Below are 23,390 nucleotides of genomic sequence, written 5' to 3'. Positions count from 1 at the left end.
AAGTGGAAGAAGAAATTGTTTAGTAAAAGCAATTGTTCATGTAACTTGTACATCGCTTCAACTATTTTCGTACGTATTTTCGTAATCAATAACTTTTTATTGTAAGAACAACTTGATTATTAAATAACTATTACTGGACGAGCTTCGATTCTATCAATATATAATTCTGTTTTTTTTTTAATATCATAGTGCTCTATGTCCGCCTCCTTTAATGAGGGCACTACTATGGGCACTTAGCACTTGCAAAAGGGATGAGGAAAGGGATGGGAGGTCTCCCATTACTAGGAGAGGGTAGGGGGAAATGAGGCAATTTTAGTTGCCAAAAGGTCGCTTAAAATCCTCCTCAAGGAGCATTAAGTGGTGGAAAAGCACATGTGAGAGATCACAGAAGTACTTGCCTGACCTGCTACACGTGCCACAACCTAGCTGACTGAGCCACTGCGTGCTCTTATCAATGTATAAAAAAGATACAAGAATGAAAGCTAGTTGAATGAATGACACACTCGGGATTTTGGGTGCGTACAATTACTGAAGTTTTGACTTCAAGAAAACAATTTAATTTATTTAAGTACATTTAACGAAAATTTGCTGAGAATTATTTGATAAAGTTGTTTAATAAAAGAAAGATAAAGAAGAACGTATTATAAGTGATCATTCTGAAACAGTATTTTTGAAAAGTTTTATTTTGGTCGGTAAATTTATAAATTCCTTGAACAAATTAACCTCTGGGCACATCCATATATTTGAAACATCTTATTATGAGCTACTTAAAGTAGAAATTTAGTGAAACTATTGCTGATCGGCATAGCTATTATGTTTTAACTTTGTTCTTATCCAGTGTTTTCTAGTAGAAGCAGTATCAAATGTATTAAAGTTTTTTAATACAAGCATTTAAAAAATAGTATTTTTCTAAAAATTAATAATATCTCCATAATAATACCTTTTGACAAAACAAAAAGGTTAGGTAAGTTTGAAGTGCTGTTGGCTTAACATCTTATTTTAAGGAATTTCCGAAGCCTTTATATACATCTAATAAAAAGTATTATTCCTAATCAATCTGCAGCCTTAAAAAGTTCTGAAATCCAAACATAAAAACGGTAAAGTCTTTTTTTTGCGCAACGTACGATTTGTATGACACTCGTATTATACTGTTAAGTACTGGTACTTTAACAAAATCTAACTAAATAATATTGACTATTGACTGGTACTTCATGCAAACGTCACATTAAATACAATAATGCCTTGCTATTCTAAAAGTATATGACAATATTAGGGCATTACTTTAATCCATTTAAAAAAAGGGTTATATACTGTACCAGTCAAAAGTCAATATTATTTAGTTTAATTTTGTTAAAGTAGGAGTACTAAACAGTGCAATAGGAGTATCATACAAAATGTACGTTGCGCAAAAAAAAGAACTTTACTGTTTTTACGTTTGGCTTTCAGAACTCTTCAATACGACAATATTATTAAGAAGAATACTAGTTATTGGCAGTATATGAAGGCTTCAGAAATTCCTTGCATTAAAATATGAGTTAAACAATACATCAAATTTATCAAACATTTTTGTTGTGTTAAAAGGTATTTTAATAGGAATACAATAATTAGTATACTGTTAACATGCGTATTTACGAGGCATGGTCAATTAGAGTTTAGGAGTGCTATAATGAGGAGTGGGTGACTGAAGTAGAATTTGTTCAACTATCCTAGAATCCAAGAAGTCCTATTAAACGGTATGTTTTATAAAATCAGATTGATTTTTTTTAAATTTGATCAACTGTTTTTTTGCCTAAATATAAAGACGTAACGTCATTTTCCTTGATGCCTTTCCGCCGAACATCTACAAGCGATTAGCAAATATCTAATTGTGAGAGTATTAGGAACTTATCCTTTTAGTTTACCAAAAGTTTGATGAATGTTTATACATAACTTCGTCCTCTTTTCTTGCTACTTTAACAAAAAAAAAGAAATACAGATTTGAATCCAAACAAAGTCTTCGTGAAAAAAGTTCTAAACATCCTAACGGCACGGGATCGATGGTGGTTATTGGAGCCAACAACTTTACCTTTGGTGAAACAGACAACGACAATCGATGCTCCAACCTTAACTACATTAATTCCTAGAACTGTTGATATGAGTAAGGGCTGCACTTAGTGAAATAAAAAAAAAAAAAAATTGGTCGTGGGACCCACGATTGAAGTGAAACTTCAAGTATCAAATATTAAACTTATTTTATACAGAAAATTATATGAGAAGCAATCATATGTGTCATTGCTACGAGTTAAGATAGACCTACAATTTCATAAAAATAGACCGCAAATACGAATTGAGGTTATGTAATCATAACAAATGACACCTCAATTTGTGCGTCTCAATATTTTATTTCCACTTTAGGATACCCGTAAGAAATCGGTATTTTTTGTCCAATTTTGCTTCTCCATCGAGATATGACGATTTCTCTTATTTTATGAGGTTATGTTGTCATGAAAACACTTTAAATTAATTTGTGGCCATCTCTATTAATTTTCAACGTACACTACAATTTTTTCGCAATTTATAACTCATATGTCAGAAAAGTACTACTAAAATACGAATTTAAGGTTATTTAATAACAAATAATACCTCATTACACACACACACACACACACACACACACGCATATATATATATATATATATATATATATATATATATATATATATATATATATATATATATATATATATATATATATATATATATATATATGTAAAAATTTGAGCATGTAGTAGCAAGGGGAGTGAGGCAGAGAAAAAGGCCGTCCCAAGTCCCACTCTACGCGTATATGCACTGCTCTGGTGGCAAGGGGGACGAGGCAGAGAGAGAGAGAGAGAGAGCGGCTGCAGTTGGATTAGTAGGGATGCCTGTTAGTATAGCATGTGGTGGCAAGGGGGACCCGGCAGAGAGAGAGAGCGGCTTGAGTGGTAGGGATCTACTGCTAGTACAGCATAAGGTGGCAAGGGGGACGCGGAGAGAGAGAGAGAGAGCGGCTGGAGTGGTGGGGGGCTCAGAAATTTCGTGTCGCTTGAAAAAATTTACAACGTGCCATAAAAAGTTTCGCTTCAAAAAAAGCAACGCATTTTCTTCTACTATTTGAGGCAGAAAGTGTTAGAGGGTACAATTTCCCTCACGAATTGAAAGGATAAATAAGGAAATTGGTCTAAAGAGCAACAACTAATTGACGCATTTTAGAATTTCAGTGATCACGGTCATCTCCGTGAATATGATTAAACGGTGTTTAAAGGAACGAAGACACCCACCAAAAAAAAATACTGTTTAAATAATAAATAAATTTGTGTTTTTTATTGTATAGATTCGTATAAGACACAAAATTGAGTGTGTGGTATTTTTCCGATGCCATACCAAAACGTGAGACCCCAAACATTAAATAAATTCAAAAAAGTTGTACCCAGTTTATGTTTTGCAATAGTATCCACAATTTGCAAGAATGTTTGAGATACAACCCTCTGAAATGTACTTACGGCACTGAAAATCAGGAGCTAACAAGAAATCAAATAATTCTTGTAGTTAAGCTGAAGATACTTTAAATTTAGTTGCGGCTGAGTTACACCAGAAACTTGCAACGCCATCTTGAAGGTTTGTGAAGGTAGCCTTGCCTTCTTACCCCATGGTCATATCAATAGGCATATCAATCATACTGAAGCATAACTACTCAGGCACTTGAGAATAAAAGTCAACAGATACACTGCCTTGCTTGGTTCCAGGACTCCTTGTGGACAGTTAGATAAATTGTATCTTGTTGCACCAAGACACGCCCTTTCAAAAAAAACTGTGAAGGCTGAACGAGACCAAAAAAATAACATTGAAAAAGCTGTTACCAAATCAAAAAATAAAGCTAACAAACAACGTGTAGATAAAATTTTATTATGTAACTTTTCTAGCGGAAACGCTACAGCTAATGTAAGTAATTTAAAAGACACTTTCCAAAAAAAAGTTAGCTGTAGCCAAAAGGCTATTGAGGGCTACACAAGCTCAGACCAACAATTTTGAGAAGAAAAAAACAATACCGCTCGACTCAGAAAATTCAGTGCCAGCTGACCCAGATAAAGAAATACATGAAGTATAGCACAAGTAACCACCTCAAAATATACCTTAATAGTGGTCTCAGTGTACAATATGAGTAAAATTCTACTCACTTTAATGTGGAAAAGCTGCGATAAGGTGAGAGACACAATAATTGTAGCAGAGTAGGCATATGTTTCCAAACTAGCTTGCTCTTAGTTCGTAGGAAAAGCATTAGTAGTTATACAAAGGTCTAACCTTTCAAAATATACAAGGACTTAAAATCTTATTTATGAGCCTACTAAGACAAGTTATTAACTACTCGGAGAAATAAGCAATAAGTCTGATGAGAAAAAATGAGCTATGCTAGTTTAATCTATGGCAACAGGTATTAGAAGCTAACAGATTGAAAGATGATAAAGAAATTTCTGCCATGTATATTATGTCATTGTAGCAAGAAGCAACATACTGTTTTAGAAACAGACTTAATCCAGAAAATAAAATTAAACTCATCACCATAGACAGTGAGACTGCAGGTTAGGCCAATCCAATAACATGATCAACCGAGTTAAAAACTCTAAACACTACATGGGGATTGTTTGAGTCGGGTTACTTTGTAAATACAAGATTATTTTGTACCAAAGTAATTTGCAGGATACCTAGTCTCAAGGCATTATAAATTGTAAGAAATAATACATAATCATAATTGTCTAATTAATGTTACGCCTGCAGACGTACTCTCATAAAATCCAGCATCTTCCGTGCATTTTAATAGCATTACCAGGTGGGCCGTGGCTCATCTGAATAACAATAGTATTTGCATAGCTGCCAGCTACATGCTGTCAAATCTTCTGAGATAAATGAAAGAGACCGTTGACTTGTCAAAAAAATAAGGTTGTCGATAAAACCCTGTAATTACTGCAGAACCAAACTCTAAGCTACTAAAGCTTGCTGACCAACAAATACAAATACAAATTTTTTGCTGAGGAAGTGAAAACATATTAACGCACACCACAAGCACTACGGTAGTGGATGACTGTTAGATGTATTGTTGGCGCACGTAACTGAATTATTACGCATGCGCAACAGAAAGAAGACGAGACGCTGTGACGCTGCACTTCAGCGTCAAGTAACTTCGGTTTTTGTTCACTCTCGCGCAGTCAGCCAGTCTGTACACACACGCATTCCCTGTCTTTACTTTTCTTTTACGTTTTAGCCTACCTTTTCTGTTCGTTTATCGATTGTACTCAAGATAGTAAAGTGTAAAGATAGTCAAACCTTAAGATAGTATAAATAAACGTTTTTTAAGTTCAATTTGATATTTGAGTGTGTTTTATTCGCCAAGTCACCCGCCTAATCCGAACCTGCTAACAATGACTTTATAGATTTTTTAAATTAGATCACCAATTTAAACTAAAAATTTTTCTCTTGCTGTATGGCTGTATTTCCATCCTAAAACTACATTAACATTACTTGACGGTGTAGCCATCGGGAGAATCATTGTATTTTATAGTTGTATTGTTAGCATTAGCAAGCAAGCTTGACAGTAGTTGCTAAAGGTGCCAATTCTCTAGAGTCCTGGAAAGAGCTTAAGGTCCCTAAGAACTAGTAAACATGTTAAGACCTCCTTTGCAGGGTAAAATTTTTGCAAGCACTAATAAGTGCTTAATCATTTCTCTAGCTAATAGGTACTAAGCGCAGCATGGGCTTAAATTAACCTATACTTATCCTCAAGATCTTATTAACTTAGATACGCCCTAATTAAGCCTTTTATCTAGCCTCAACTAGCGTTTTACTATACGTTGGGCAGCTTTTACTGCCAGCTTTCTACTTATTTTCTGCCATTGGGCAGAGATAACACCGTGCTGGGCTGTGGCTCTCTTTTCTTCAGTAGTTGGAGCTCTTATATTAAAAGCATAACTTAGACATATTTTTTTCTTTGCAGTCACCTGATACTTGTCTGTATCTGAGACCACTGTGACATCTGTTTACTGTGATTTTTCTCCAGATTAGACACCTTACAAAGCTACCTCTTAAAATGCCTACATTTTTGCTTGTCTTGTGATTGCTTCGTTTACCACTGTTAGTACAATCCTGTTTCTTCGGGTATTAGGTTTTAGAAATGCTTATTTAGTCATTGCCTTTTTTATTTAAAAATCCTTACCTAAGCTTCCTCAACTTTTTCCTCTTTAGCAATGGTATTAAGGTCTTAGACGTCTAGTTTAATATTTCTACTGTTAATTCTTTTTTATTTTATACAGCTACTGACTTTTCTACTTGCTAAAAAAATAAAATTGCATCCTTGATACCCTTGACTTCTATAAATACGTCTAACTTTTTTGTAGTAACAACACTTTAAATAGCAACATTAGAATTGTTAGAGTCAAAACTCGTTGTTATCAACTTTAGCGCCTTTTTTAATGTCCTTTTAGCCACCTGTACCATGCTGATGAAAAATTTTTTTTTCTATATTTCCAGAGCTGCAAGGATTATAAATTCTCCCTTTGGACATCACTTAATCTTTTTGGAGAAAAAACAGCTTCTACAACTGTAGGTGCTAATTTTAAGTGTTTTCAGCAGCTTTGATGCCATCCTCGACATCCAATATCGTGTTTCCATACTTATGTAAAAAAACTTAATGTATTTTTGCAATCTTCCATTTAGAAGCTTGAATTTGTTCGATCTCTTGTTTTCGCTTTAATTTTCGCTTTACACCATTTTTTCCGTAATGTAGAGCTCCTCTTGCATCTGGGTTACTATTTTTACTGGTGTTACTGCCAACATTCGAACGACGTGGTTTTCATCTGTGATCCTAAAAAGGCCATGTAATATTTAATAGTTGCCGTTGACCGTAAATAGTGCATTTGTGACCCACCTTTTAATCCGTACGAACTACAGCAATAACCCAGTACAAATCATTATTACCTTTTTTTTAATAAGTATTTAAACAGGGTTAAAACCAGCACAGCAGCCCTTTGCATTATAATAGAAGACCAAATGCCACCGGAAGCACCTCAAAGGTATGTGTTAGTTAAGTGTAAATATCTGAGAAGAATATTATAACAGTCTTTAGATATAACATATTTTAGATATCTGAAGTAAGATTTTTTATTTAGGGTGGGGAGTAGATACCAACCTAATAGCGAGACAAATTATCATTTGTAACTTGGTCTTTGAAAGAAAAGATATAGCGTAAGTGTTGCACAGAATGAATATGATAAGAGATCCAAGGCTAGGTCAGGTAGTATATTGACAAATACTTTTGATCTTCTACTTCCAGAACTTGGTCGTCGTTGAGTGTCAATGTTCAAAATAAGTGTCTTTTTTTTCATTATAAAATACGTTTATTAAATATCACCTTACTGTACAAACAAGGACTTCTTTGTATTGACTTTCATAATTTTTTTTTTTGTAAATGTGCTAAGTAGCATTTTTTAACAACACACAGGTAATACTTACAAAAAGGTTGAAGCTGAAAAAATGATCAACTAACTCAGAAATTTAAAAATCTCTATATGCTGATACAATAATACATTAACTATCACGTTATATGTATAATTCGTCACTCAGTTAGTTTTTCTGTAACTTTAATTTTAGGATTGCACTTAAAGTTATAAATGATTAGGTTTTTTTTGGTATGTAAACAATGTTCTAAAAAAAAATTTAAGAAGTCCTTAAACAGCTTTGTTTGAATTAAATAAAAGAAACACATCTTGTATAACATGGATTTTTCGTATCTTGTGCTGTAAGCATGTCAGATTGAGGATGATGAAAAAAAGTTTTCTTATCAAATATTGGAAAAAAAAACCGCTTGTAAAATTTTTTTATATTCAAGTGTTGTCTGGAGGAAAATTAAAGTCTTCTACTTTATCAATTAGGGTGATATAAATTTTCAGTGTTATAACATTATTTATTTAATAACTTACTACTTAATGAGAAAAAAAAAATTGGCACACTTTTGTGACAGTTCTAAAAAACATTCTAGCCCAGACTTAGCAAGATTCATTAAAAATTTTAGAAAGACGTAAAATAACATGAACTGACACATGATCTAATTTTTTATGTTTTCAGGCTTCATGTATTCCTTAGAACAAAAAGAATATGCGATAACCTCCCTTTTTCAAATAAATTGTATCAACAGAGGATCATAATAGAAATATTATCACTTCCTACTCCACTGACTTTTTCTATAAGTTTACATTAAATTTATTAGCTTCCTACCCCACTGAACTGTGACTAATTACTTTTATTACCTGTAATTTATTTTTTCTGGTCATTTTTGGGCGAACAAAAAATTTGACGTACATTCTTTTAACATCGTAGAACAATTCAAAATTCGTTTTAGTACAATTAATTATACTTAGAGCAAGGCGGGTAAAAAATTAGATCATGCATAGTTTGCTTTACATCTAAATTCACATCTTTCTCATCCAATGTTCAATGAATCTTGCTTAGTCTAGACTTAACTTATTCTTAGAAATGTTAAAAATGTTCGTTAAATTCTATTTTTCTTAGAAAATAACAAGGTACGTAATAAATAATGTTATAACTCTAAAAAATCAGATTGACCCAATTGATAACGTAGAAATTTTTAGTTATCTCCAGACTGCCCCTACAAGATAAAATGCCCTGCCTCTTCATGTAATAACGGTAAGATGGCTTAGTATGAGACTTTAAATCCTAACTTTGTTGAAATGTAAGATGAGTTTTGTCCATGGCATGCATGGAAAGTATTTTTTTTCATTTTCATTTGCGAAATTGCGTCTGACATGGATGTCGTTTTCGAATTATAAGAGATTAAAAAAGTAAAAGAACAATGTATAATATGTTGAAAATATGTACAAGTTTTTTGACCACTACTCATTTAACTGTAAATGTTTTTGAAACAAAATTCACTTTTTTCAGCAAGGAGACCCAAGCAGTATTTATTCACTTATAAATTCAACGTTAAGTTGTGTGAAATAACTTTTTCTGTTAACGAGATGGGCACAAACATAGCTCAAATAACTATTTTTTAATGAATGTTTACCTAAATAATCTGAATATTTAACTTAATTGTTAATAAGCAGTGTTACGTTACCAGAAACGTTCTGTTCAAATCTAAGCTTTCGGATCATAGCCTGGGACATGTACGAGGCGTTTGCAGAGCTGTAGAGCACCGTTACTATTAGTGGATTGCAATAAAACATCTCCTCGTATTGTAGCATGGGATGTTGTTTGGATTTCACTCAGTTTGGCTTGGGAATAGAGAAAATTAAAATTTTCCAAGTAAGTGTTCAATATAAAAGTTGTAGCAATAGAAAAAAAAATTTTCGTAGTTACGATACCTACAATCTAATATTAATATCTTAACACCATAAATAGTAAAAAAATACTTAAATCATCAAAAAACTACGACTCTAGCATCCGCATTATGAACATTACATTTGTAGCTAAAATGTAAGGTAAAAGATTTATCTAATAAGTTTTTTGTATCAATTATATTACTTATATATAAAGCCAAGTCGCTCAAAGCGTTGTGATCGCTAACCGCAAAAACTACTGAACTGATTTTGCTGAAATTTCGCATAATGATTCTTGATAATTCTGAGATGGTTTTTGCACAGTTTTTTTTTGTTCATAATAATAGCGATCAATAAACTCAAAGTTCTGCTAAAATGAGCTAGCTTTGCATTTTAGTTCAGTAGTATCTGCTAGGTGGTATAAACGTAAAATTTAAACCACCTGCAATCAAAGATACTAGAGAGTAGTTGTAACATACCTCATCGAATTGTCGATTATCGTTGTTGTTTATCGGCAGTACACCAAGAACAAAGTTGTTAGTCGTGCAGCTGGGCATCCTAGCTACTAATGACACTCTTATTTCATGGGCCAGCAAAATAAGTAGGTTTTTACGCCAGATCACCAAAATAACTGAGTGCTACAGAAAAATAGGCGTTCAGAACGTTAATGTCTCCAGTGCAACACTAGGAGACGTGACTAGCTAGAGCCCAACCCGCTCCAACACTCCAGACTTTTGTGGCCGATTAACCATCCGTCCTGGTGCCGTCAGAGAATTTTCTATCTCAATTTGAAGCCAGGGAAGACAGCCCTAAAGAGTACGGACAACCACAACCAACGTCACGAACCAACCTCTCCACCTAAGATCACCAAAACAACTAAGTTTGCAAAAAAAGAAAGTGCTTTATTACTAGGAGACGTTAAGAAAAAGTTCTACAACTAGCTCTATAGCTTTAAACGTTATAGTTTTTCTCCCGATCAGTGTGGTGCTACAATAACAGGTCAGACAAGATTATCCTGACGTATAGAGGCAATAACGTTTGCTAGAATCTTCAGTTAAGACAGAGTTTACTTCAGAAGCTCACTCGTCCTTTTAAGGGTCATTGAACCTCGAACTACCTTACCAACAAATATATTACAACTTCATGAAGTTGAAAAAAATAGTCTTTAGAGCTCACGAAAGTCTTAACTATGCTAAAAGTTGAAAGAAGTTGAATTAAAAGAAAAATTTAAAATGCATCTAATAAATTGAATTTTAGGTATCAAGAAAATGCTGCAAACATCTATTGAAACTAAAGCAGCATTAAAATCAATAAGTAAAGAATTTATTTAGTAAGTGATAAGCTTTTTACTATGACCCTTATAGTGATCTCTCGAATCATTCAGATTTTTAAATAAGCTGAATATGTATTCATACCTTTGTCACGATAAGAAATGTGGAGATAAGGCTCCAGGACTTTGTAGCTGTAATAATAAAATTGTGAGGTACCAGAAAAAGAACTTTCTTGGTTACATCATTTCTGTGAGTTTTAAATCTTTACAGCTATATCAGAAATAGATGTGAAATTCTCAACTGAAATAGTTTCTCATTACACGTCAACACACGACGGTGTTCTATTAAGTGAGTCTTGGTCGAAACTAAGACGGGTAGGCTGCTAGTTTTAAATATAACAATTGCATAAGAATTATTTCAAAATACCAAGAAATTACTTAGAAGCATACAATCTTTTTTTAATGATTAACGGAGAAAATATCTGCTATTACTTTTACAGATCTTAGAATAATGAATATTATAACAGCTCTGGTAATAGTTTCAATACATCTTATAATAATTCTGTGATAATAATAAATATTATCACAGAATCTTATAATAGAATCGTACAATAGATTCAATATTCCTATTAGTTGTGAGTGGCATTTCTGTCTAAGGTATTATTTAAGCATGAAGTATGCGAAAAATTGCTTCGAAATGGCCAACAAATGGTTGTGTACAATATTAATTTATCGTTAAACACGTGGTGGCAAAATATTAAAATAACTTGAATATGACATTTAACTATAAGTATAATTTTCAACGTAAATCTAATAGTAACGATTGCACGTTTTACTTTAGAAATCTGTATAGTGATTGTAACTAACACTTAAAACGACACATTTTGTGTAAACTGAGTTATTTGTTTACTTTCGATGAAAAATTACACGGCTACGTCAGATTATATACAACGTTATTACCATTGAGTCAGAATAATTTATGTTAAAAAGAATTTTCAAAATCGGTGACTTTTACTTTCCATAAATTTTGCAGAACAAGTCTTTTTAAAAACCTTTTTGATATTCCCAAGAATTAAAAAAGAAAAATGCTGACACTTGTTTCTTTAATTTCTCATCGCACGGAAAACAGTTAGAAGGCTCTTTTTTATAGTTTTCTGTACTACTAAGACGTAAAATTGACTTTCTACTTACAATAAATTAATAAAAGATTAGTTTATAAAGCTATGGGGGGTTGGATTCTACATTAAAATATAAGTATAAGGTTCTTGATACACTTAATTTTTTTTTGGTAATATGAGTGATCAACTGTATTAAAAATTGTTATTTATCATTTGGCTACGTACAACATGAAACTAATACACTCATTAATGTAAATATAAGTTAATTACACTACAATACAAGCCACAGAAGAATTTCCTCATTAAAAAGCTCACCTTACAGAATGAGTTAAGTAATGGAAGCTATTCTGTCGCTGGAGGCTCTTACCACTTAATGTGGTACTCACGTGTATTTCGTACATCTATACAAAATAATGCTTACACACTCACATAAAAATAGATATACCAAAACGTATAAAGTACTACATGTAATGGAAAGCACCCATGGTTTCAGAATAGCCCTTATTTACGTAATTTTTGTTGTCCTGTTCGATGTAAATGTTAATATCAGAAAAGAAGAGATTGAGGTAGGGTACGCTACTGAGTAGTGATAATCAAGGCCATTAATTTAAGGGCCATGATACGCACTAGTGCACCCGTATTAATTTTGTTGCTAAAAAATGAAAGGAACTGAAGTTTAAAAATAAAAGTTATTATCACGTAGAAAAAGTACAACGATCTTGCGATGAGATTCATGCAATATATGTTAGCTAGGCAGTAAATTTATGTAATGTACTGAAATATCCATTTTCTTATGATTTTCAGCGGAAGCTCACATAAATACTGCAGTTTCATTATGCAACTCATTAAGTTTTCATAAAACTCCAGCCATTTGCCCGTTCAGTGCCTGTCAAATACCTGCTAAGTGCCCGTCAACGACATGGCAAGTATCCACCATTGCGGGCCAAAGGCCAAGCAAGTAATTATCACTTGTCAGTCTTCCGGCTACTAACGACAAGCTTCTTTATTATATGAGTGAATAATATTTAAATCAACCCTTAACCACCAAAATTACCAAGTGCTAGAAAAAAATGGGCCTCCTGAATGCCAAAGTCTCGGGTGTAATACCGAGAGACGTCGTTCAGTCAGAGGGCAATATGCTCAAACACTTCAGGGTTTCATGGCCATTCTTCTAACCGACCCAATGCTACCAGAGCCATTTTTGCTACAACAACAAGCAACGAAAAACTAAAGTTAGAAGTTTTAGCTGCCAGATCATCATAAAATGTCATTAGCCTTCTCTTTAGTGGTTTATCTTAACAGAATAACACAAGAAAAATTATTCTTCAGGCCCACTTCCCATGCAAACGGTGAGTGATGAGTTATCTGGGAAACGACCTGAAAACAAGATATTCTTCAGCCAGTGGCGTACATTCCTCCAGCACGATCTCCGTATACCAAGATTGAAAATGGAAGAGTCGAGCTATCCACAAATAGCTTTCCCTCATTGAGAATAATAATAAGGAATGAATGCAAGTATTATCACTGGCCAATTGCTATAATAAGTTCCTACACTTAGAAAATTACCATGTATCTTATTGGTTCTTCTTACCATCAAACGACCATCACGCTCAACTACGTACGTTGAACACGCGTCAATAACTCTCACAGTGATTTCACATTTATCTGTGATTTAATGAAATAGAGTTATGATGTATTAATAAATATTAAGTGCATACTTTGTATTCAGCGTGTGACTCATTGTGTACTTTTACCCTAAACTCTAAAGTGGTGACCCTGAAGTTGTAACCTGTCCATGGCAGCTCTAGACTACGAGATTGCGTAAGAGCTTCTAGACATTTTCCGGGCTGAGCCAAGAACAGAAAGGTATGAGTGCTTAAAAAGGCATGTGATCGCGCGTTTTGCCGATACCCAGGAAAAGTGCTTTTAAACGATTTTTACTCAGCTGCACCTTAACAGTCGCACTTCATCGTAGCTGTTGTGTCACATGAGTATTAACGGTCTCCTTCACCATATCTTGCTTCGTCGTCACCGGGTTTTGAAGCTGCTTTGTCAGCTCAGGCCATGAATATGGCTGTTTCATGCGCCACCATTACTCAACTCCTGGTGACGATACAAAAGCTATTGCCCACTCTCTCACGGAATGGCTACTTATTCTATCACCACCACTTTGGTATGGAGGCAAGAAAGTGCGAACAAAAGAAGACATCTGCAAAACCGCTGTAGCAACGCCCTTCGGGCTATATGAATTTTTAAGTATGCCTATGGATCTTGAAAATGCCACTCCGATCTTCCAGCGCTTTATGGACTTGCTCTTGCGAGACCTCCGTTTCGCTCATGCTACGTGGACAATATTATTGTTGTATCCAAGAGTCATGAAAAACACTTACAGCACTTAAAAAAGCTCTTTGAGATTCAAGCTACAAGGCTCCACGTGAAACTAGAGAAGTGTAACCTGGGAGAACACAAGTTAATTTTATGGGCTTCTCGCTGTCACCCGAGGGTTTTAAGCTAACAGTGTACAAGATGAACGCCATTGATAACTTCTCGAAGCCAACAACCATTCGAGAACTTTGCAGGTTTCTAGGTATGACGAATTATTATCGACGCTGCACACCCAACATAGCCATCCTACAAGCTCCGCTCAACAACATGCTTGTCGGAGCCCCCAAGAACAAGAAGGCAAAGTTTCTCTTGAACATGGAGGCTGATCAAGCATTTAAAAACTGTAAAAATGCTCTGCGAGATGCCTCCGTATCCCTTAACTGTCTCCATATGCACCACTGGCTCTATCCACTGATACCTCAGACTCAGCCATTGGAGCAGTTCTTGACCATCACATCGACTCTGAGTGGCGCCCGGTGTCTTTTACTCACGAAAACTCACGCCAGCTGAGACCTACTACTGCGCCTACAATAAAGAGTCAAACGCTGTCAAGTGGTAGCGTTGTAGTACCCACACTGAAAAGCCAGCCACTATTGCGTCAAGTCAGACTTTCAGAGGCAGATGTCACGAGTGGAGTTGTTTGTTGCGAGGCTGGTGATCCCGACTACCAACGATCCTTCATTATCCTTTTGACTTCAAGTATTCAATAAGGAGGCACTGATATCCTCCGATATTTGCACTAGGCAAATCTAGCAACTTAGTGGAGAAGCTTTGAAGAAGAAATGAACTTAAGCAAATGGCACAGTTCCCTACAGGTATGCAACCTGGACCAACCTCCTTAACTTAAGTTGCCAAATCGACTGATCACTGTGAAAAAAAACGGTCTTTAGACCATTAATGTGTTTAAAGACGTTAAAAACGAGCATGATTACTAGCTTTTATACTTCATACTATCGTCGTAGATTTTCCCTCGATTATTTTTGTGCTACAAAATGGAAGTCCAGAAAAAAGAAGTCCAGAGAAGATCATCCTCACATATATACGCAGTTAGATTTGCTGGAAACTTTAGTCATAAAAAAGTTTAGCTTACTGGTCTTTTTTAGGGTCATCGAGCATCAAACTACTATTCAATAACGCACGGTACTCTTCAAAATTACAATACTTTTTTAAATTTACTTACAGCATATTATTTAAAAAAACTGACAAAAAAACCAAATCAAAATTACGTCACGAAACGCTAGGGTGCTCTACTCAGTGCGTCTTGGGTGATGACAAGATGAGAGGGCGGTAGTAAATATACTTATCAGGTGCCCGTTAAAAACCTTCCAAGTGCCTATTACCTATACATGCAGTGCCCATAAAGTGACCGATATGTGCTCGTCCAGTACCTGCTCAATGCCCATCAAGTATTTACGAAAAAGTATTAAGTGCCTGCCAAGTGTGGGGACCCGACCCTGCTGCGCAACCGTCGGTAAAAGAGTAGGCTCTTGAGCCTTCCTTCGCTTCTCTTTCTCCAGCGTCTCTGCTCGCCGCGCAGTTCACTGCGCGAGCAGAGAAGTCTCGACCGTCATTGCGAGCACACATTTTGTAGCTTCCTTGAAAAGCCCTTTCTTACCAGTGAATATTAAACCTTTTCTTGTTAATGTTAACAAGCGTTTAATTACTTCACCTTCCTCCTCAACTCCTGGACACGGCAGCCATGAGACTGCCACCTCTAGCCGATTCATAGGCCACATATACATCATATCCCATATTGGTGACCCCGACTGTCTCGAGGAAGAAGAAAGGTATTATCATACTTCCCGGAAGATGTAAGCAGCAAGTTTGTGTTTAGGCAGCCATTATTGTTGCCTATCGAGAGCCAGCTTTCCTGGGGCGCACGCTAACACCTCGTCAATGATTCTCCCGAAATACATCGTCTCGGCCTCTCGACGCCAAAATCACCGAGCCATCCGAGCCCTTCCGGACGCTTCCAGTACAGTGATCTTGACCGTGCAGCATTCTTGCGTGTTTACGCCGGCCAACGGCATTGCCCAGCAACAGCCCATCATCGATGCTGCTCATCATACCAGTTCCAGCTTGCAGTGGCCCTCAGCTCATCGTCTTGCCGCAGCTCCTGCAGGTACTTATGCGTGACCTTGCGAAGTGTGATTTCGCCGGACATTTGCAATTATAATTAAGGTGATTCAATAGTGTTTGCATGCTTTGTTTTTTTTTTTTTTGCGTACCGGCTTGATTACTTGTATATACATATATACTTTTTCTCGCGTTGTTTACAATTACAGCCTTTGCGCGGGCCCACGTGAACTTGCGTATTTTATGTCGTGTCTCGACGCGCGATCGCGTGTATAACTCTCAGCATTTTCTTGGAATCACCTCGTGTTTTGCTTAAAGCCATGCTTGCTCTTGCTTATTTTTATCTCGTTCAACACGATTTTAACATGAGGCTCTACGTATTTTCAGACTTTTAACGTTATTATTTTTCTTTTTAATTGAAATACTCCATTTTTTTTTTTTTTTAACATTTGCAGTCCCACCCTCCCTTTTCCGTGGGGACCTGACCCTGCTGCGCAACCGTCGGTAAAAGAGTAGCTTCAATTTTTTTTCAAAAACCCTTGCAGTCCTACACTCTCGTCGTGCATTTTGCGTTAAAACTTTTTTGTTTTGTTTGTTTACTTGGCTTGTTATATTGAAATTTTTAATCATGTCCGCCGAAGAACTACAAGCATCACTCAAGCGAGCAATGGACAAAATCGCAGAGCTCGAACTACAGGTGCAGGGTAGATCTAACAATTTAAACGCAAGAGGTGACGACAGCGAAAATCCGACACCTCAGGTAGTGGCTGCTGCGAGAGCACCCAAAATAGCGAACTTTATGCGTTCTCACCCTCAGGCGTGGTTTGCTCAAGCCGAAATTACGCTTAGAAATTGCGGTATCATGGTCTCCGCGACCAAAGTGGATTACATTGCCGAAAAATTAGATACGGATTCTATGATGTCCATTCTTGATTTATTAAATTTGCATCCGAGGCCTCCAGATCTTTACGAGCAAATTAAAAAACGCATAATTTCTACTTTTGGGGGCTCGTCGGAACAGCGTCTCCGTCAGCTTTTGCGCAACCAGGTTTCGCTAGAAGGCAAACCGTCCATGATTTTGAGCAGAATGCGTGCCTTGGAGACAGGTTGTGGGGAGGAGGTCCTCAGGATCGTGTTCCTGGAGCAACTTTCTCCCGGTTGTCGCGCAGCCCTTTCGATCCATAATATCACATACCTGACAGCTTTAGCAGAGGCAGCAGACAGGTACTGTGACTCCCTCGCCTCCGAACACACGAATATCTCCGCTGTCAAAACTCATGCCCAAGCCACGACCCGACCCATTAGCCCGGTAGCAAACCCTTCGATTTCGTCCATGGATGATCGATCCTTTCAGCTTTTTGAAAAATTATCAAACAATGTTGATACCTTAAAAAAAAGTGTCGATCTCCTTATGGGTAAAAATTGGATCAGCCCCTCCCGCGGCCGCTCAAAGTCGCGTAATCGTAACGACCACTCTCGCCGCAATAATGACACTAAGTCTGAGTCCAACCCCGGCCCCAAATCTGATGGTCTTTGCTACATCCATCGCAAGTATGGCGCTAGGGCTTTTCGCTGCAAGGGCAACTGCTCTTGGCCTAAGGCACAGGAAAACTAGGTTCTCCCCCTCGCGTGGAAGCTGCGAGCGAGGTTTCTTCTGGAGCAAGACGCTTCCATATCCGCGACATCTCGTCTGGTTTTCTTTTTCTTGTTGACACAGGAGCAGAAATCTCCTTGCTGCCCAAGACTGATCCTTCAGCTAGACCCACTGACTTTAAATTGTTCGCAGCCAATGATTCCGTAATCCACACTTACGGTGAGGTAGACCTGGCGCTTAATCTGCGCTTGAAACGCCGTTTCCCCTGGAAATTCCATCGTGCTGGCGTTCCTAGCCCTATTTTGGGGGCAGACTTCCTGCACTTTTATGGTCTTATCGTTGACGTTCCGCGCCACAGGCTCATTGACCCTCACTCGAACTCCTACTCAATTGGCTGTCTCAGAGAGGCCGACTCGCCCATAGTCAGCCTCTTTTCTTCTAGCTCTCGAATTTCTCAAATTCTTGCTGACTTCCCTGAAGTCACAGGTAAAAAAACCTGCTCAGTTTATTACGGCTAAAGACGTTTTTCATCATATAGAAACTCACGGTCCACCGGTCACCGAACGCACGCGTCGTCTCGATCCCGAAAAATACCAAATAGCCAAAGAGGAATTCGAGCAGCTTGTCAGAAATGGTACTTGCCGCTACTCCAAGAGCCCCTGGGCCAGCCCAATTCCCATGGTGCGTAAGAAGGATGGCTCTTGAAGAATCTGCGGGGACTATCACCGTCTAAACTCTTGCACAGTTCCCGATAAGTTCCCCATACCCTACCTTCACAATTATTCTGTTCTCTTAGAGGGTAAAAAAGTTTTTTCAAAACTTGACCTTTACAGAGCCTATTACCAGATCCCTATCGCGCCTACGGACATTATTAAGACTGCAGTCACGACCCCGTTTGGTTTGTTTGAATATGTTTTCATGCCTTTTGGCCTCCGCAACGCGTCGCAGTCCTTTCAAAGATATATCAATCAGGCTTTGGGTGATCTGAACTTTATTTTTGTTTATCTTGATGACATTTGAGTTTTCTCTTCCTCTCCCGAGGAACACGAGTCTCATCTCAAGACGGTTTTTGAGCGTCTCAAAAAATTCGGCCTCCGCCTTAATCTAGCCAAATGCGAATTTCACAAATCGGAAATCGTTTTTCTTGGCCCCCTCATCGATCAGGATGGCTCAAGGCCGTGCAAAGAGAAAATTCAGGCCATTGCCGATTTCCCCAGATCCAAAACGGTTCTCGAGCTCCGAAGGTTTTTGGGCCTTGTAAATTTTTATTGGCGCAGCCTTCCCAATGCTGCATCTGTTCAGGCTCCTCTCTATGCATTCACGCACGACTCCGAAAAAAACGATCGCCAGCTAATTGATTGGGCGGAAGAATCCATAAAGGCTTTCGAGGACACCAAAAATAGTCTTATTAACGCTTGTCATCTCGTGCATCCCTCTTCCACTGCTCCTACGCGTCTTGTAACCGATGCCTCAGACTTTGCCATGGGTGCAGCCCTCGAGCAGTTGACTGATAGAACTTGGCACCCTTTAGCGTTTTTCTCGCAAAAATTCTCTCCGGCTCAGTGCAAATATAGCGCTTATGATAAAAAACTCACTGCTGTTTACACGTCCATAAAGTACTTTAAATATTTTCTTGAGGGTAGGTGCTTTAAAATCGTCACTGACCATAAACCCCTGATTTATGCTTTCGCGCAAAAGGCTGACAAAGCCTCTCCTCGTCACTGTCGACAGCTGTGCTTCATCTCTCAATATTCCACAGAGATCGAACATTAACCCGGCACAGATAATGTCGCAGCAGACGCTCTCTCTCGCGTCGACATGATTCGCCTACCTACTGATATCGAGATGCCCGAACTTGTTCAGCATCAGCAGCACGACGTCGAGTTAAAGTCACTCCTCGAGTCTTCAGACTGCTCATTAAAACTTAAAAGCATCGAACTAGGTCACGAGCATCTTCGTCTCTTTTGCGACCTCACGGGCAAAATTCTTCGTCCCTACGTTCCAAAAGCTTTACGTAAACGAATTTTTGATCTTTTTCATAGTTCTTCTCACCCTGGCGCTAAAGTTACAGATCAACTGATTCGTCAAAGATACGTTTGGCCCAACATGCACCGAGATATAAAATCTTGGTTTCATGGCTGTCTCGATTGCCAACAATCTAAGGTCTCTCGTCATGTTAAAAACGAACCCAGTCAATTTATAGCTCCGGACGACAGATTTCGTCATGTTCACATAAACATCGTTGGTCCTCTCAAGACCTGTGAGGGTTTCTCGTATCTTTTAACCATCATAGACCGTTTCTCTCGTTGAGTGGAGGCTGTCCCTCTCAAGGACATTCAAGCCTCCACGGTCCTTCGTGCCTTCCAAGAGAAGAAGCAGAAAAGTCTCGACCGTCATTGCGAGCACACATTTTGTAGCTTCCTTGAGAAGCCCTTTCTTACCAGTGAATATTAAACCTTTTCCTGTTAATGTTAACAAGCGTTTAATTACTTCACCTTCCTCCTCAACTCCTGGACACGGCAGCCATGGGACTGCCACCTCTAGCCAATTCATAGGCCACATATACATCATATCCCATACAAGTATTAGTCATGACCCAGAAGCACCTTCCCTTCCTCCAAAAAGCCATAAAGTATCAACAAAGGGCCTGTCAAGTGCTTGCAAAGTGCCCAAGCCCCCCTTTATTATAAGGTATAAAAAAATACATACAAGATAATAAATACAACTCTCGCTCAATTGAATGTAATTAAAGAAACGTCTACATTACCGTTCCATATCGCTTTTTAATCAATCCAGTCACTTTTTCTTGATATGGTGAATATTGTCAGAAGTCCAAAATAGAATAGGCGTGCTAACTTTTGTGTATTGTTTAGAGAAGCATACTACCTGAAATATTTTCAGACTTAAGCTATTTTTTCACCTTACACTAAAGAAATACCCAAATTATTAATTTTTTGCTAGCAAGAAAGATTCTTCTGTGAACCAAGCAAACAAACTCGCTCAAGCAGAAAACCACTTCATTTCTATATCTAGATCTAGCTCATCAAGTATTCACGCCTCTTGCTACATGTGCGTATAGCGAAAAAAGAGCACTTATAAGCGTCTTATCATTATATTATTATTATATTCTCTTAGCTTATGTTTCTAGCAGTTCAACGTATAGTAATAATGATAATATTATCTTAAATGATATTCGATACACTATTTATCTTCATAATGAGTATTATTATCTCCAATACTATAATTGTTATTTTAACAAATGTTATTGTTATTATTGTTGCTATTATCATTATTTTTATTATTGTTGGTATTATTATTAATATAACTATTATAATTATAAATATTTTTGCCATAATTAGTTTAATTACCATCGCTATTATTATAATAATAGTTATCATGTTATTTTTATAATTATAGTAACTATCTTTACTTCTTTTAATAATTTGCGAGACTTTGCCAAAAATCATACTTTTTGCACCTTGGACCAAGTGAGAGGCTTTACGCTAAGAAATATGTCACTCTGGAGTTTAATAACGTGAGCAACGGTTACAGTATTTTATTCAGTGCACTTACTACACTTACGGTACACTGACATAGGCTCATACACGGGCTGTTCCCTAAGGCTTGCCACGTGCATCGTTCTTTTGTAGCATGTGAACAAAATGGTTAGGCTAGATCATGATATCTAAGTCATAGTAAGAATAATCAATTTTTAATAATTCGATAGTCATAGTTATCTTATAGAGCTATGTATTTATTCTACAGAAGAATGATGTGGGCCCAATAATACTAGCTTACTACACTGGAAAGCTTTTATGATGGTGCACAAGCTGGGGTTAATGGATGAAGGGGATGATTGGGGGTTTGCATGCTCGATGGATTTCATATGAGGCATTTGCCATAAAGAATAATGAATATGCACTACACATACAATGCTTTACAAATGCTGGTTCACACAAAGGCAGGGTGGTTTCTTGCAGTAAGACTAAAGGAAAGGGGTGGCTTATGGCTGGTTTAAGTAAAACGTGACCATCTTGGCAACGAAGATATCGATGCGCTGCACTACAACCTGTTCAGTAGTTCCAAGAAGTCTTGAAGCGTGCTTCTGTGTTTATTAGGGAGGACTGGCTGCGTCAACCATTGGTTCCAAATGCTTTTTACCAGTTGATAGTCATTAATTGCGTGGTGCAGTTTATCTCACAAGGGCGTTTTTTGTTGTTAATAGGTTATTGTGCCATGCAAGATAGAAAAAGACTTTTTTACTTGTAAAACCTAAGTTGCAGAAAGTGATTCTGCTAATACAAAATGTTTCAAGGTATTCAAATAAAAACTGCAGCTAAAAATACGTTACCATAACGTTACAAGCTTCTTTGAATATTTTGTATACTATTTTAAAGTCATGTTTAACTTAACCTTAAGCAATAGCAGTCCATCTTAACGTACTGTAATGTATGTTATTGACCGTATGTCACTATTTAAGAGATTTATCTCCAATCACCCAATTTAAAATTTATTTAATAGAAAAAACGCTCTAAATCCTTAGGTTACATTATATTTAGTCGCCCTATTGTAAGGTTACGTCTAAAATTTTTTTTATCAACCCAAGTTTTTACTATCAGATTAAAATTTTTGTGAAGCTATCTTTTTTATTTAATTCAAACCATGATGTCAATGACGTTTCAAACATATCATTTTCTTTAACAATTATTTTTTTTTTATTTTTAAAATAAATGGGTAAATTAAGTACAGAATGACAACGTCCATACAAAGGAAGCTCTTGCAATCGTTGCTTTCATGGGGCTGAAATAGAGGCCATCTACATACTCTTATAATTCATGAAAAATTTCCACGTCGGTTTTTTTATCACTCGTGTCTATTTTCGTCATTTTACGTAATATTCTATCTGCTTCTTTATAAACATAATTAAAAGTATACATTATACTTTACATAAATGCACAATACTCAACATTAATGTGGCAACTATATTTCGTTAATAAAAATGGATTATATGGTGCAAGCATTGAATTATCAACTCAGATTTTTTACTTATTATTTTTAATTCTATGTATGTGATTATCACATCCATTGTCACTTCTTTTGTAATTGGAGTATCCATTTTTTGTAAAAAAAGTATCATAAGTGACCTTTTTGGAAGCTTTTGTGTACAAATTTTTTGATGAGTGGTGAGACATGAAGTATTTTTACTATGAGGCCCATGAAGCATGTGTTTAGTAACTCATCTTTATATTTGTAAGCCAAGTGAAATTTTTGCTAAAACATATTTTTCTATGTCTGTAGTAGTAAATAATTTATTGCAAACGTAAGCAATGATTTTTCCAAAAATTTTGTGCTTAGTAATATCGTCTCAAATTAGTTTTAATTTTGGATAAAATAATCTAATAGTTATGTTCAGTATATTATTCGGAGTGGTACCTTAAGCGCAGCTTTTCAAAGTTTGCTTGATTTATTTTCATTTAGGGTTAAATGTTATGGTGATTAAAAAATTAGGTCTACCAAACTTTGGCATTGTTGCCATTGCATCATGATAATGTTTTTGCATATACATAGTACCACCGATACATATGACGGTAAAATGAACATAC

At 36.6% G+C, this 23,390-nt stretch overlaps 1 protein-coding gene across 1 annotated transcript; it reads left to right on the top strand.

Annotated features, from left to right (window-relative positions):
• The first annotated feature begins 16,821 nt into the window (after nt 1-16,821).
• On the top strand, nt 16,822-19,609 carry LOC149374365 (uncharacterized). Its single transcript, XM_089593658.1, has 6 exons — nt 16,822-17,497; nt 17,800-18,273; nt 18,326-18,472; nt 18,533-18,759; nt 18,829-19,403; nt 19,486-19,609. The coding sequence occupies exons 1-6, from the start codon at nt 16,822-16,824 to the stop codon at nt 19,607-19,609; spliced, it is 2,223 nt and encodes a 740-aa protein (XP_089449784.1).
• Nucleotides 19,610-23,390: the final 3,781 nt, after the last annotated feature.

Source organism: Copidosoma floridanum, unplaced genomic scaffold (assembly GCF_036245765.1).
Source record: "Copidosoma floridanum isolate Cflo_tuat_1 unplaced genomic scaffold, Cflo_Japanese_pri ptg000020l, whole genome shotgun sequence".
Lineage (NCBI taxonomy): Eukaryota > Metazoa > Arthropoda > Insecta > Hymenoptera > Encyrtidae > Copidosoma > Copidosoma floridanum.
Note: the sequence above shows the minus strand (reverse complement) of the source record. Positions and strands in the feature narration are given on the sequence as shown.